General features: G+C 41.6%; 1 protein-coding gene across 2 annotated transcripts; it reads right to left on the bottom strand.

The window, feature by feature from the left end:
- Positions 1–867: 867 nt before the first annotated feature.
- On the bottom strand, positions 868–16,343 carry SLC26A2 (solute carrier family 26 member 2). Of its 2 annotated transcripts, XM_066272984.1 has the most exons (5): positions 16,105–16,343; positions 11,573–11,753; positions 8,832–9,561; positions 6,112–7,590; positions 868–1,731 (listed from the first exon to the last, which is right to left on the bottom strand). In XM_066272984.1, the coding sequence occupies exons 3-5, from the start codon at positions 9,534–9,536 to the stop codon at positions 1,729–1,731; spliced, it is 2,187 nt and encodes a 728-aa protein (XP_066129081.1). In that variant the 5' UTR covers positions 9,537–9,561; positions 11,573–11,753; positions 16,105–16,343; the 3' UTR covers positions 868–1,728. The 2 variants fall into 2 exon arrangements, with proteins under 2 accessions (XP_066129081.1, XP_066129080.1); XM_066272983.1 differs by having other exon boundaries at positions 868–7,590.
- Between the last annotated feature and the right edge of the window lie 391 nt (positions 16,344–16,734).

Raw genomic sequence — 16,734 nt, 5'->3', positions numbered from 1 at the left:
GAAGAGGCTTCACTGCAGTTATGGGGATATAGGGGGGGGGGGGCTGATTATTCCTCACAAAGTGTTGTGCTTGTTTGGAATTCCACTCCCAATTCTCTTGGTCGGTATAATGTGTTAGCCTCCACTGACTGATGAAAAGAATGTGACGCAAAATTCACTCACCGAAACTCGGGTTGGGCAGTAGTAAAACGTGAGTCAGAGTTGGGTTCCTAATTCTAATCCGGTATGTAACGGGAGCCATGCAACACAAAAACTGAAAGGGTTCTCTAGCAATCTAGTCCCCCTTCCTTTTTTTTTTTTTTTTTTTTTTTAATAGAGACAGAGTCAGAGAGAGGGATAGATAGGGACAGACAGGAATGGAGAGAGATGAGAAGCATCAGTCATCAGTTTTTCATTGCGAGACCTTAGTTGTTCATTGATTGCTTTCTCATATGTGCCTTGACTGTGGGGCTACAACAGACCGAGTAACCCCTTGCCAGCGACCTTGGGTCCAAGCTGGTGAGCTTTGCTCAAACCAGATGAGCCCGTGCTCAAGCTGGTGAGCTCGGGGTCTCAAGCCTGGGTCCTCCGCATCCCAGTCCGATGCTATCCACTGCGCCACCGCCTGGTCAGGCCTGCTTCCCTCTTCACTGAAAATGTTGAGTCCTCAAAGGATTAGCCTACTCCACAGGACCACAAGCAAAAAGGAAAGGACTGGCTTTATGCTTCGTGGCTTTCTGTAAGGACAGACCCTCTTGTTCCAGTTGGGAAAAATTAATGACTGAATCACTCTCCAAAGGTAAAGAGATGTCATTTTAAAGCTCACTGGTGACCTAAATGTATTTATTAGCACCTCCCTTGCACTTAAATAATTTAGACACAGAATAGTTTATTGGCATAAAAATTTATTAGCAAACAAATGAAATAACAACTCGCGCTCAGCACATAGGATCTTAGGTAGTAAACATGAACATATCTTTCCAGAAGAAAAGGAGCTATTAACCAACTGCCCCTCTCCTGCAAGGGCTGCAATCATCAATGGCATCCTCATCCCAGAGAGGATTAAGCATGATTTATGTGGAACAGCATCAAGGCACTTGCTTTAATTAAAAAAGATATATGTGGTATAAAATGTATTTCTAAAAGTCATTGGCCTTTAATAATTGGGAAAAAAAGGCAGTATACATTTTTTTAATGAATAGACAAGACTCATACATTTTTTAGTGAATAGACAAGACTCAGAATTCATTTATGTGTCACCCTGATATTGTCTTGGTTTGTATGTAAAATTGCAAAGGAGACAAAAAGGTTGCAATTTACACTGATTGGTTTGTTCACACTAATTTTTAAGGAATCATGGCAGCATCAGAATTAAAACAGTAATTTCCCAATTGATTTGAATAAAAAGGCAACAACTCTTTGACTCCAAGTACTATCTTATCATTTTAGGGATGGGGAATGTGGTGGGGGAAGAGAACCCCTTAAACTGACTTTAAATCTGCAGTTCAAAATCCTTTCTGGCTTAGGCTGCCTGCCTGTTTGCCAACTAAAAACCTTCCATTAGAAATTTAGTTATTGGTATTTTGTAATAAGATTGTGATTATTTGGCCTTTTTCAGAGTCATAATTCAAGTCCAAGAAAGATTATCTATACATGGTTGCAGTGTAGACTTACAAACACAGTATCTTCAGCAAAGGCATGTGGCATCCTTTATTCCAGTTCTCATGATTCGGTATCTCCTACTTAACATCACTAAGAGAAAAAAGAGATACACCCCCCCCACACACACACAATTTAGTATAGTGCTTATTTAGCATTTCTAACTATATTTACTTTAAAATTCAAAGTGCAAAACATTTTTTATAAATAATCCTGGTCAAGATAAAAATTACCTTATAAAAAATAAATCTCTCCCATGTCCACATCTAAATTCTCTACTCCTTGTTACTAAGATATTTTTTAAAAAACTAAAATGTACCTTTCCTGACACTATTTCAATAGTATTTTATTTTAATAGAGGCTATGAAAACAAACCAGCTGGTATATTATTTTGGCCTGTTCCATTAGAATTTTCATTCTTGTCATCAGCACTCACATTTAATGATTCCATTCATGATTATCTAAATTCATTACGCCAAAAGAAAAAGGCAAATTACTTCAGAGCCTAAAAGTTTTTTCTAGGTCTAATTTCCTCCTTTTGCAGTTTTAAGCCCAGTTTCAAATAAGGTATCAGGAGAACAGATAAAGAAAATATAGAGGGGGAGAAAATAGAAATATTAAAGAACAAAAAAATCAAGCAAAGCCAATCTATTAGTTTTTTGCCATGTCACTGTGGGCTCATTCCCCGAATAGCCCGGGGCATCCGTGCCTCTGTGTTTGCCGCTGTTGCTGCCTGCTGCTCAGACCTCGGTCCAGGCTCAGCTTAGCTCCTGCAGAGAGCCCCTCCAAGTGCCACTGTGTGTCACCCAGGAGAGGTACCAGACAGCCCGCCCACTAGCTTTTGTATCATAGTCCCAGCTCCTGGCACACAGCCATGGATCCCTGAACAGGTTCTTAGAAAGTGTTTGAGGAATTATCAGCTTTGATCCCAAAGAACCTATAGTGCATCTGTAGCACTACATGGAGGAAAACAATTCATTAAAAACATTAATAAGGTTCACAGACCTTGAATTTATCATTATAACTCCCAGACTCAATTTTAAGATTCACTGCAGCCCCTTTCTCAGATCTATATTAAGAACAGAGCTGACACCTAGACAGTGTGTTCTAAAATGACAAATTACTAAGAGGACACACTACACATTTAAAGATCACCGTTCACCATACTGAAAATTTAGCAACAATTAGGCATCAATGTCGACTGTTGATGACTATTGTTTAAAAGCTAATTCAGACTACCCAAATCTTGTTTTCTTTTGGTCCTAATTTAAAATTTTTTTAAAGTAATTGCCAACTAGACACCTGTCAATTTTACTATCATCAGAGGCACAGATAGTACTGTTTGTCACTAGTGCTTCCAAGCTGGTCAACCTGGGCGTTTGTCCCAACCCTGGCTTCTGCATGTGCCTCAGCTCTCTCATCTTTGGTGAATCCATGCCCGTCTCCTAGAAACAGAGCCCAATTTTGACCTTGCTGTCAAACTAAGGTGTGGCTCCTAACTCTGTCCTCCATCTCCTGTGTGGGGTAAAGGGGGACTGGGTCTCATTCAACTGAGGCCCTCTTTTCTCCCTTATTTGATCAGAGACGGTCTTTTCCACGGTTTATTCCCTTCACCCCTCTCTTGAACGTTAACCCTTAGTCTCTGTGCATGGGCACACTGCACACCTCTGATTGTAACAAATCTAAAAACAAATAAGGTTACCTAAATGTAAATAAGGTTGTGGAGTTTTAACCATTAAGCATGTACATAATACATTTTAATTAAATGACTGTTTTAATTACGTACATTTGTCAATAAGCAACAGGAAAATATTTCATCTAGACACTAAAGTTTAGAATAAGGAAGGTATTTTTGTATAAATAAAGCTTGTAAAAGATTACCTAATAAAGTAAAAGTCCAAGGTTTTGAGCAAGAAAGCAAATGAAAATGTTAGCTCTGCTGGTGAATTACGCTTTGGTTTCAGGTTTGATTTCTTTAAATACTAGCCAAAATAAACTTAAAACATGTACATATAGGCAGACCTCAACTGAGGTAGAAAGGGTAAGATATAAATTTTAGTAAAATCTTAAGTGTTTTTACAACTGGCTACCCAGAGTAGAATTCTTGTTTGTTTTGATGAGAGAGGTACAAACCAGGGCACAATTCAAGGATTTGCTAATTGCATAAAAGTTCCAGAATTGTTTTTGTCCACATATGAAGAGAAATGTTAGGTCAAATTCTGTTAAAGGGTTTTTCAAATTCTTTAGACTGAAGTTTGTGTGTGTGTGTGTGTGTGTGTGCATGCGCATGTGCGCAGGGCACGCTCGTGTTTGCTAAATTGCTAAATTATAGTGTTGTCATAAACATGTACTCTACTCTGTCACATGGCATTAGACATTTATAATGGTCTGGATTCATTCCTGGTTTTGGGGAGGAAGACCAAAAGGATTAAAAACAAATGACTGATCAAGATACCGTGATTTTACTGTTTCTATTCTTAAGACTGGATAGAATAGGCAAATATTTGCTTAAAAATACCCAGAAAACCACAAATAAAAACAGCAGTTAATATTTCTGAAATTCTAGACTCATTCTAAAAGGATGTTAAAATTCAGGACATTATTATATTAACCATGATATCAATCACCTCAAAGACAGATGTCCAGCTTCTCTATGAGGAAACTGCTTCAACAATGGAAGGGTATTTTCCACGTAAACAGATGGGCACAGCTCTACCAATAGAGAAGCAACACCTGCCGTTCATGGAGCCACCAAGAGAGAGAAGTATGTATAGAAAGGTCTAATTCCAATAGCTGTCCTACACATAGGGTTTGCTTCTCATGGATATTCAAGTTGTTCAGAATGTAGGAGAAGGTGAAGAAATGATCTTGCACTTTTGCAAATATTATTTTGTTTTAAACGTGGCTAAATGTTTTGATCTCACATAAATTAGTCTCCTAGTCCTAATTTTGGAAAACCTGTTTTTTTCTTGCTTATCAAGGTCGAGAAACAAAACTATAAGCTTTCAATGTCAGACATTCAGACATTCTTGCTTTTCAAAAGGGACTCTTGCTATAGCCACAACCTGTGACCAGCTATCATAAATTGGGTTTATGATATGATAGATAATTGGGTTGTATGAATGACGCTTCTAAATTCTCTAACATACAGCTCTAGGTGGCCCAAAGAGTTCAAAGCTGTCACTATGATCAATAGTTATTGTAAATCAATAGGGTTCATGGCAGTTAGCATTAGCTTTGTTTTCACTAAAACATCTACAAATTAATTATTGACGTTCCTTTGGAAGCTTCTGTGCATTCTTTTTTATTTGTTACAATAAATATTTCTTGCAGAGGAAAGACGAACAGTAACTTCTATTTCAGAAGGACTGTCAATCCCAGGTTGACCCTTGCTAAAATACCATGGGAAGGAAAAAAAAATCACTGCTCAGTAAACAAGTTCTTAAGGGAAACCTGTCAGTCGTTCCTATTTGCAATGTCCTTACAGTTTGCCTCAAGTTCATCTAAAATGCTGTATAGAATTGCACAATCCGAATTCTGACTTTTATCTGGCAACCTTGGCATTACTAATCAGACACAGCAGTTTAGGACAGACTCTATGGAAAATATGCTAAATTACTGAAAGCCAAAATAGAGCTATTAAGGAAAGGGTAGAGAAATACTCAGAAACAGGGACAGATAGAGATCTCAGAAAAGACAGGGAGGGTTCCCATTATTTTTGCTGATTATGAAGAGCTCTTTGCTTGCTTACCTACTTACTCTAAACAAAAAGGCATGACTAAAAACATCAAATAAATTACAGTGTTCTGCATAACGTGAAGTTGGCTGGAAGGATGTCACAAACATGCCCAGCCACCAGATTCCCGATGAGCCTGAGCCCATGGTTCCCTGCCCGAAGGAAAGGGAAAGCCAGAGACCCTGCTGCTGCCGGGGAGCCACGCCTGGGTATGGAGCAGTGGCAATAAGAAAACACTTGTGCAGTTACTGCCTTGTACTCCAGAGGCCTCTTGGTTTGCTGGTATAAAAGCAGGCACAACACGCCTTCCCTGCCTCCTTTCCTCACTCTCCAGAGCCAGACCACACTGGCTCCAGCACTTCTCATGCAAGTGCTCGCTTCACCCCTTTACCTCCTGGAGAAGGAAGAGTCGGAATGCTTATTGCCTAAAAAAGGACAGTCAGTTAAGTCTTAGGGCTACTTCACAGCACAATTCAATAGATACTTCATTCCAAGAGTATCTCCTATCTGCAAGAAAGCTTGAAACCACAATCGTTTCTTCTTTTTGATTCTGCTTAATGATAAACTTGGCTGCATTTGTGTATCTTCAAAGGCCATCACCTTCGAAGAAAGAATACTGTCTAGCCAGTAGGTTAAAATTTCAAGTATGCAAGTTGTTATTGGCTAGACATTATTCTTCCTTCCATCTACTTATTCAATTGATCACTGGAAAGACTCGGACCATTGGGAATACATACTCCTTTCTGATTTTGAGATTCTTCTGCAAAAGCTACTGCTTCATATACACTATAAAAGAGGTTTTCGTCTTCCTTTTTGCAATACTCTCCCCTGGCCAGGGAATCCCTCACAGAGGGATTGCACTGAGCCAGCAGAACTTGGATGCCAATGGCTTCATAATCGCTGCGAACTTCCTTCAGTGTATGGATCCCTGCTGTATCTAAAAACTGGATTGAACTGCAGTCGATCACTATGGCATGGAGTTCCAAAGGATCAGGGGAAAGTTGCACTGAAACTTCATCTGGGATTCCACTGAGAGTCACTGCTTCCTTTTTGATCTTTCTCTTCGCCGCCTTCTTCTGGGCTGCCTTTACATAGATTGGGTTGAGAGTTTTTTTGTATAAAGTAGATTTAAAACATTCTTTGTTTATGTAGTAGAGAGGGGCTACAAAGCGGAAAATCTTGATGCCCGGCTTAGTCTGAAGGTTTTTGTAAGCAGACATGGATTCAAAAAGTTCAGACTCTCCCACCAAGCCAAGCAATGAACTCTTTGGCTTCTGAGTACGGAGGATGACACAAAACATAGAAAAACAAACTCCAATAAGAAGGCCAATTTCAGTGCTTATCAGTGCAGAGGACAGCATAGTAACAAACCAGATAACTGTATCTATTCTGTTAACCCTCCACATCCTGGGCAGATCCTTAAATTTATGGAGCGCTCCCCGGAGATTTACAATGGTGATCACGCCAAGGACACATTTCTGAAGGGAATGGAATAAAGGAGCTATTACCAGGAAGACCAACAAAAGAACCAGAGCTGTTACCACACCAGAAAGCTGAGTCTGGCAGCCTGTTGATTCTTTAACCAATGTCTTCGCAAGAGCAGCGCTAGTTGTAAAGCAGTGGAAGAAGGAAGGGATGATATTGCAAAAGCCAATGGCATACATTTCCTGGTTAGCTTTGACTGTGTAGCCATGTTTCTTGGCAAACATCTCTGAAAGTGATACGGTGATAGCAAAGCCAATGATAGAAATAGCTACTGCATCCGTAGCCACACTAGGAATTAAGTTCCAGTCCGGTGCTTGGGGTGGCATAAACCCCGTGGGAATATGTCCGGCAACACTGGTGTTGTATTTCTCATGCAGTCTTCCAAAATGAGAGGCTAATGTGGCTGCCACGACAACAATGAGCTCTGTAGGAATCGGTGCCTTCAGCTTGGACTTGAAGTGCTCATTGAGTTCTTTGGTTGGCAAAAGAACCAAAAGGCACAAAAGGCTGGTGATGAGATCACAGAGATTGGTCTTACGGATGTTTCTGAAGATATGTATCCATGTAGTGATGAGTGAGCCCACACCATGAGTCCGAGGAAGGCTGAGCCCCAGGAGGTACTTGGCCTGAGATGTAAGAATAGTGAAGGAGGCACCAGTGACAAATCCACTCAGCAAGGCATCTGAGAGGTAGACAGAAACAAAGCCCACTTGAAAGAAGCCCATCGCTACCTGGAAGGAATAATATATACGTGTTAGATATAAATGGAAAAAAGCCTCTAAATCTGGTATTATCTTAATGTTTTTTTGCATGAAGACACAAGTATCAGAGCATCACAGAATGTCAGAGATAGAAAAAAATATAATCATCTATAAATCCATTCATTTTAGAGACAGGGCTCATTTTACTGACACTCAGAGGGCTAAGCACACTGTTACTCATTAGCCCAGATGAGACAAGAACTTGAGATTTCTGACCTTCTCTTTTTTTAAAAAAAAATTATTTATTTATTCAGTTTAGAGAGGAGAGACAGAGAAAGAGATAGAGGAAGAGAGAGAAAGAAGTGGGGAGAAACAGGAAGCATCACCTCCCAAATGTGCCTTGACCAGGCAAGCCCAGGGTTTTGAACCGGCGACCTTGGCATTCCAGGTCAACACTTTATCCACTGCACCATCACAGGTCAGACTATTTCTAACCTTCTTAAACTCTTAAGACAACTGTCTGTAAACTCCCTTTTCCCTCTCCTCTTTAGCCAAGCACCAAATAAAGTGAGCTGCTCTTCCCATTCCCTTATTGGTTCCAAACGCTTGTAATAGAGATTTAATGCCAGCACTGACTCTTGGATGCCAAAAGGCAGGGTCAGGATGATAATTGGGAATTAGTGGATTCTATATGGGAAACCTAAGAGGAATTTCATTTCTAATCCTTTCTCCCAGCTGATGATATAAAATAGTGGTTCTTAACTGTTCCTCTCTGCAATAGTCTAAGAGAACAACTATCTTTAGCAATTCTAAAGGAAAGAGGGAGTGGTCACCCATAGTTTGAAAACTCCTGCACTCCTCTTTTCCAGCTCCCATTCTGTTATCATTCCTGCCAGTCTGTCAATGCTGACTCTGCCAATAGCCAACCACGCAACCAACCCCACATGATCTCAAGCAAAGCGATGTTTCCCGACATATCAAATCAAGAAGTTGTACTAGGTGATCTGGGATCCCTTTCCGGCCTAAATTTTTACAACCAAATAATTAAAATCTGGCTGACTAGAATTCACTGGTTAAGAGGCAGCCTACGGTTGAGAAAAGAGAAGCAGCCTCATCTTCTCTAGATGAACTTTGGCTCCACCCCTCACATATCCTGAGCTTTTAATAAATAGCTTTAATTATTGTGATATCTAAGACCCCTTACAGATCTGAGATTTCAGGCATAGCGATTTCTTTTGCCAGAAACAACTACTCATTCCATTGTTTCTTACCTGATAAACTCCAGCCATAAAGGTTACAGTGCTGCCCACTCTAATTGCATAGCAACTTCTGTTACATATACTGTCTGGTGTCTGGCTTAATGACCTGTTCCCATCTGAAACCATTCTTAAAGACGGGTCAATATGGGCAGTGTCATAGCCAGCTTTGTGTAGTTCTCGGTCAACTACCTCACCAATCATAAGACACAGTATTCCAAAAATGCCCACAGAGATGTGACGGGAAGTCCCCAAGAGGAAATAAATGAAGCTAGCAAAAAAAGATGTGTACAGGCCATAGATTGGTTCTTGGCCAGCTAACAGGGAATAAGCAATGGACTGGGGCACCAACAAGATGCCCACAATCAAGCCAGACATCACATCTCCTAAAATGTTTTTCTTCAGATCATACTTTGGGAGCCATTGTAAGACAGGAAGGAAACCAAAAATCATATTTTTTGCTTTGGTTGAACTGCACTGGCAACTCTTCTTTAGTTTCTTGATGACGAATTGCTTCAAGTTAGTAGTTGATTTCTCTTGAGGTTCCATGTGGATCTTAGGATAATGTCTGCACTGATTAGTGGCCTCAAATTGCTGGCAGTCAGTAGTTGACCCCTTTTCAAGCTCCGCATGGATCCTAGACGGAGGGTTTTCTTGGCCATTTCTGTCACCTGAGTCCTTGCGGGAAAGGTCATGTTGCTCTGTACTTCCCGAAGACATTCCTGGAGATAGATGCTTTAGCCTCCTACCCCAGAGAAAACACCAGAGTTAACTTATTATGTAATTCTCAGTGCTCAACATTTTAACAGCCTTACTTGTCATTTATGAGAGGAGGAGTTCAGTTTTAGAATATCTTATAGTCACGTTCCTTAGCTGAGCCTCATTTGTTGTGGTCAGGTATAAAAATAAATAAATAAATAAAAATAACAAGACCATAAACAGCCAAGTCAAAGCAAATAATTCACTGGATACAGGACTACCCATTCGAGGATTCTTCTCTAATTCTGCCTGATCCCCTATAGCTTTTTTTTCTCCAGAAAATTTGTCAGGATTTCCTTTGTCCTCCTTCTATATGCCATCAACTGTCTTCTGTGCAGGCTTTTTACTCCCAGAGATACCGCATCATAGGATCTGATCCCAAATCTTTACTCCTACCTGCAAGTCCTGGAAACAAGGAAGACGATCTTTTTTTTTGGGGGGGGGGGGCTGAGGCTTTTTTAAATAGCTCCCTGATTGTTGAAAATAAACATAAAGAAGAAAAAGCAAACAAAAACTTAAAAATAAATGTTTTTAGAAAAAGAAAGAAACTAGGGAAGAATGTATTTAGGTCTCTGGACAACACCCCTTCAGTAGATAGGAGGAGAGAGAAGTTGATAAAAGATTGTTGTAGCAATTAAATGTCAAGAGCATGGGGCGGGCTGATGGGGCAAGTGTCTGATACACGCTCTGGAAAGTTTTGGTCTATTCTACTGTCTTTTAGTATGGAGTAATTCCTGGCCTGTTAATGCAAATAAAGTTTCACTTCACTATTCTTAGTGTGCACTCTGAATAGAGGTATAATGTTGCTCTGCACTTCCATTTGGACTTACATTACAGAACTAGTGCCACAGACCCTGCACTAAAACTACACGAAGATGAAGGAGGTAAAATTAACCAAAAAGAAAAAAAGGCAACGCCCACAAAAATATTGTGATAAAAGAGGAGGAAAAAGCAATGGGCTCTCAAAGAAATAGACTGTTTACCAAATATTTCTTTTTTTTCTTTTTTTTTTGTGGCAGAGACAGAGAGAGTCAGAGAGAGGGACGGACAGGAACACACAGACAAGAAGGGAGAGAGATGAGAAACATCAATTCTTCGTGGCAGTTCCTTCGCTGTTCATTGATTGATTTCTCATATGTGCCTTGACCTGGGGGGCTACAGTAGAGCGAGTGACCCCTTACTCAAGCCAGTGACCTTGGGCTCAAGCTGGCGACCTCGGGGTCTCGAACCTGGGTCCTCTGCATCCCACTCCGATGCTCTATCCACTGCGCCACCGCCTGGTCAGGCTGTTTACCAAATATTTCACAAACCAGTATCTTTGTGTTAGCTGTTTGCTTAACTTAGCGTGGCCATCCACCTCCTGCTTGTCAAGATCCTAATCATTTTTAAAACTCAATTAAAATGCAATCGCTTACACAAAGCACTGGCCAAACCCTCACAGCCCAAATGAATCATTATACCCTCTATGTCCCATAGCATTTTGAGCCTGCATTACAGTACTAACCACACTCTGGCATTTGTTAAGTAGGAGTCTCTCCAGCTCCCAGAGGAGATCACAAGGACATCTTGTTCATCCTTGTGATCATCAATGAATGTAATACAGTAACTCTAAAAGAGCAGCTTGCTTGCTCGGCAGCATGTATACCAAGAGAGCAGGCTTGCAAAATGTTTAAATGAATGAAAGAATAAATGAATAAACAAAGTTATGACAATAGCCAGAGAGAGATAAAATACAGTAGATGCAGGACTCAGGAGGTTTCCAGTTTTGGAATTGACAGAAAAACAGGCCCTTGTGAAGTTCTATAAACCTTCTATTAACAAAATATACTAGTCCAGGACCCATGACCCATTTAAGAACATACGATATGTAAAAGTAACCCACATTAATTTTGTTTAGGATGAAGGGTCATGCTACTAAACAAGAGTAAAATATAGTTTCTTTGGTGGTCTTGTAAAGTAGATAGTAAAAAAAGGAATAGATTTAAATGTCCACTTACTGTGAGCAGGTCAATCAGCGTGGTGGACACACACAGCAGGTCGTCATTCCTCAGTGCAGCCAACCTGCAACTCTCTCCTCACTTCCTGCTTTCAGGCCACCTACCCCGAGGGCATTTCTTCTGTCCTGTAATTCTTGGGAATAGCTCTTGGTGATATCTGGGTCAAAGGGCTTTTCCAAACCTAAGATAGGCAAAAGACGCATAAAAGGAAACACTAATAAAATCCACATCTTGCCCTAGATGGCCGCCATCTGGGAAGGAAAATTATAAAAATTAATATAAGAAAGTGCACCAGAGTGAGGGAAACTGTAAGAAAGGGTCTAATTAAAATGTTAAAAGTAAAAAACACAAAAACGGTGATAAAGAATGCCTTGACAGAATCATCAGTAAACCTGACAAAGCCAAAGAAAGAATCAATGAAGTGGAAGCTAGATCACCTAGAAATTGTCTGAACTGAAATATAAAAACAGCTTTTAAAAAATAATCAGTAACAGGCCCTGGCCGGTTGGCTCAGTGGTAGAGCTTCGGCCTGGCGTGCGGAAGTCCCGGGTTCGATTCCCGGCCAGGGCACACAGGAGAAGCGCCCATCTGCTTCTCCACCCCTCCCCCTCTCCTTCCTCTCTGTCTCTCTCTTCCCCTCCCGCAGCCGAGGTTCCATTGGAGCAAAGATGGCCGGGCGCTGGGGATGGCTCCTTGGCCTCTGCCCCAGGCGCTAGAGTGGCTCTGGTCGCAACATAGTGACGCCCAGGATGGGCAGAGCATCGCCCCCTGGTGGGCGTGCTGGGTGGATCCCGGTCGGGCGCATGCGGGAGTCTGTCTGACTGTCTCTCCCCATTTCCAGCTTCAGAAAAATGCAAAAAAAAACACAAAAAAAACCCAGTAACAATAATATAAGAGAACATGTAAGAGCTGTGGGACATATTGAACAATCTAACATATGCATAATTGGACTCCCAAAAGGAAAGGACAGAATGGGCAGAAGAACTATTTGAAGACAAAATGGCCAAGAATCTTCCAAAACTAATGACAGACACCAAACTATACATCCAAGAAACTCAGAGAAAACCAAGAAGGTCAAATTTTAAAAATTAATAAATAAAACTAAATCCCACACCTGCACATTTTATATTCCAGCTGTTATAAACAAAAGACAAAAATAAAATCCTAAAGACAACCAAAGGAAAAAATACACATCACATACTCAAGAACAAATGTAAGAATATAAACAAACTTCTCACTGGAAATCATACTACCCAGAAAATATCTTTATCACAGAAATAAGTCAACCCAGAATCCTATACCCAGAGGAAATATCTTTTAAATCATGAAGGAGAAATAAAAACTTTCTCAAACAAGCACTAAGAGGACTGGATGCCAGCAACCCAGCACGGTAAACACATACCAAACAGAAGAAACTCAGGTCTACACAATATACAACAAAAATAGAACATATGAAGATAGAATAAAATCCATTTCTTAATTTAAAAAATCTTTAAGTGCTCTAAAAGATAACCTTCAAAGCAAAAATAGGAATGCATTTTGTTTATTCCTTATAAAATAAAATGTATAAAACAGCACAAAGAATGGGAGGGGGAATTGGGAACTGTAAGGTCTTACACCAAATGTGAAGTGATATCATATTATTTGAAAGTAGGCTCTGATTAGTTCAAGATGTATATATATACTGTAAACCTAAGGGTATTCACTTGATTTTTTAAAGATACACATAATAACTCAACTGTTATTTTACCTAAACTTCTGTAGATAAAATAATATCATAAAAAATTCTCAATGAACCCAAGAGAAAGCAGAAAAAGGGGAAAAAAGAGAAACCAAAAAAACAGATGGAACAAACTGAAAACAGCTAGCAGGATGGTCGAGTTTAATCCAAACATACAATAACATTAAATCTGAATGGTCTAGACATTCCAATTAAGACAGAGGACTCTCAGATTGGATAAAAACAAAAATAGACCCAACCATATGTTGTGTATAAGAAGCTCATTTTAAATATAAACATAGCTTATAAAGTGAAAGGACTTGCCCAATTTAGTAATTTATTTAGCTTATAAGTGGCTCAGCCAGTAATAAAATCCAACTTTTAGGACTCTAAGAATAGCTCTTTTTTGAGCATGGTACTTACTATTCCTACTATGTATCTAATTAGTTTTTTCTAACTTCAGGCACTTTATAATTTAGCTACTGTACATAACCTAGGTTCAAAATAACACTAGTAACTACAAACTTAACCCCATTCTCCTTTCTCTATAACTCAAGGCCATGGTTCTTTTCCATCACTAGCTCTCAAAAACAGGTATTTACAGAATACCTGATTCTGCCATCGGTCTCAATCCAGAAGCTGTCTATAGTCTTCCTACCTATCCTACTCAGCTCCTAAAATTGTCCTCAAAACTATACTTATTTCCTTTTCAAACCTTTCTTAAAAATCCAAAACAATATAAAGCTACATTAAAAATTATCTTAAACTAAATTGTAGGTATGACCTCCATACAAATTAAGCTCCATGAGAATAAGCTCCATTCTGGTTCATCTTTGAAAGTGTCCCCACGATGCTTTCCAAAATAGGAACTAAAATAGCTACTAAACAAGTAACCCAAATACAGAAAAAGCTGGATGCAAAGCAATATCGATTTTCAAGTGGAAATATCTATTTAGAACATATTTTTCAAATATCCCTTTTTGCACAAAAATCTTCACTTCCCCAAGTCTATTACTGCTTTCAATGATAGTAATCACCAATTGCTGTCAAACTGAAATGCTAGAATTTTTCTCAAATGCTGCCTTAATCAGTTTCCTTCTAGACTCGCTATAGAAAATAGCACCACTGCCACCACCATGCCTCCTTCCTGAGCTCATCCCTGCCTTGCACACCTGTCTCCTTTACTTTGCTTTATTTTTTTCTCTAACTCATTCACCGTCTCCTACCATCCATGTGCTTTTCTGCTAATTGTTTCTTTCCCATAAGGGCAGTAACTTGCTCTGTTTTATTCACATCTGTATCTATACCCCGAATAAGTTCTTAGCAAGTATTGTTGAGCGAATAGATGATAGTTTAACAGCTATGTGTACAAGAAAAAGGAGTTAGCCCTCTCCCTCCACCTTCCACATATAATAAACAAACTTGTGTCAAGAAATTACAGAGTTTGGCAAGCAACTGCTGGGGGGGGGGGTTATGCTCACTAAAAATTATGTCAATGCTCAAAAATCATCCTTAGTAAACCTAATCTAGAACTCTGCAAAGCCCTAAATGTGTTATTTCTATATCTTCCGCTAGGAGGCAGCACATTGTAGTACAATGATACTAAACCAGGCATCTATCTATTAAAGTGCAGGTTCTCAAGCAAGTCCAGGGATAAGATCTAAGACTGCACCCTGGATGATTCTGAGCCAGTGAGCTGAAAACCAAACTTGGAAAAATATTGGGTATGATGTGAAGCCAGACAGATCCCAGCTATACTGTTCAACAGCTATATGGCACTGGGAGAAAAACTTCATTTTTTCAGCTTTAATTTCTAACCGGTAAAATAGGGATGGCATCACCCCCCTTGCAGGGTTCTTGTAAAGCTAACACAATTACCTAGCACAGTGCCTGACATATAGCATGTGCTCAATAAATGCTTCTAGTCTCTGTGCCTAGAGAGTCCCGAAGGGGGAAAAAAATGAGCTCATTTCTTTCCAACAGGCTTGGCTCTCCTCTTTATTGACTCAATTTTCAAAAACAAGAACTTCCGTTTAACCCAGTTTTGGACATCACATTAATTCCAGACTTCACATAGAGACAAAGTGCGGGCACGGGAAGGGGGCGGCGGAAGTAGACTAGGTACCAGAAAGGAGTTTAAGTCCTGAGTGCTTCTAACTCACGTGGTTCCCAATCTGTGCAGAGGAAAGGGCCCAGTCTGATGTTCTTATGACTTTGGGAGTAACAAGTCCTAGCTCTGCAAACGACTAGCTGTGTGATTCTAGGCAAGTCCCTGGTCCTCTCTGTGTCCTTTCAGAGTCCTCATCTATGAATCTCCAAGAAGTACATGCAGGTACTAATTTGTACTTAACCAGGTATGTGGTTTTAAAAACCAAGACAATAACGTCTTCTCCGGTGTCCAGTTGCCCTATCTGGGGGGGGGGGGGGGGGGGGGAGGGCAGAGGGTAGTGGTGGCAGCTCACTCTCGTGGGTCCTGCTCCCAGATATCTGGGTTTGACGACGACTCGGTCCAAAGAATGTGCCGGGGGGTGGGCACTTGGCGAGAGGTGTGGGCTGGAGGAAGGAGGGAACCCTTGGCCAGGGGAGCGAGGCCGGGGTGACCGGGTGGGGGAATGGGGCTCTGCCTACCCAGAGAATGACCCCGACCCATTCCCCCTCCCCCGGCCTGGGCGCTACGCCCCCGGCTACCGTTGGTCCGGGCTTCCTCCCAGCACGCCCGGGACACAAGCCAGGACGACCCTAAGAGCGGCCCGCCTCGTAGAGGCTGCCATCGCTCTCCACCCGCTCCAAGTGGCCCTTCTCCTCTTCTCACCTCTCGGGTCTGGGCCGCCCCGCGCGATGAGGCCCCGCGCAGCGTCCTCCGCCCTGCGGAGCACAGGGCACACGACCCAGCGGACAGAGGCAGCCCGGCCCTGGGCCGGCCTCTCTTTTACCGAGTCGTCCCCTTCCCCGCCCATCTCCCGGCCCCCGAGGAGGCGGGGCCCGGCACGGACAAAAGGACACGGGGACCAGGTACCCGAGGAAGATGTGCGGAAAACTAACCCTGAGCGAAAGCCGGGGCCGGGGCAGTCACGTGACACCGCGGCGAGAGACGCGGCCGCCAGCCAATGACTGGGCTGGACTGGAGGGGGTGCCGGCCCTTGGTCGCTTTCCTCCTCGCAATTGGCTGTCCTGGGCCGAAAGGGACACGCGTCCGGAATTCTTAGGGAGGTCCCTCCCGCGCTGGCGCGGTGGTGAATCAGCTAAGTGGGTGTTCACGGGATCTCCACCCTAACCCCGGGAGAGTAGCGAGGAAAAGGCGTCCAGAAGGACTCGGAAGCGCTCTGCCTAGAGCTGTAAAGGATCTGAGTTTGCGAGGGGCATCGTCTTATATCGCTGACTCCTCGGGACCTGGTTCCTTCCCACCCACCTTTATACATGGGGAGATGGAGGCCCCGAATGG

The sequence above is a fragment of the Saccopteryx bilineata genome, chromosome 4, assembly GCF_036850765.1.
Source record: "Saccopteryx bilineata isolate mSacBil1 chromosome 4, mSacBil1_pri_phased_curated, whole genome shotgun sequence".
Lineage (NCBI taxonomy): Eukaryota > Metazoa > Chordata > Mammalia > Chiroptera > Emballonuridae > Saccopteryx > Saccopteryx bilineata.
This window is presented reverse-complemented; position numbering and strand designations above follow the sequence as displayed.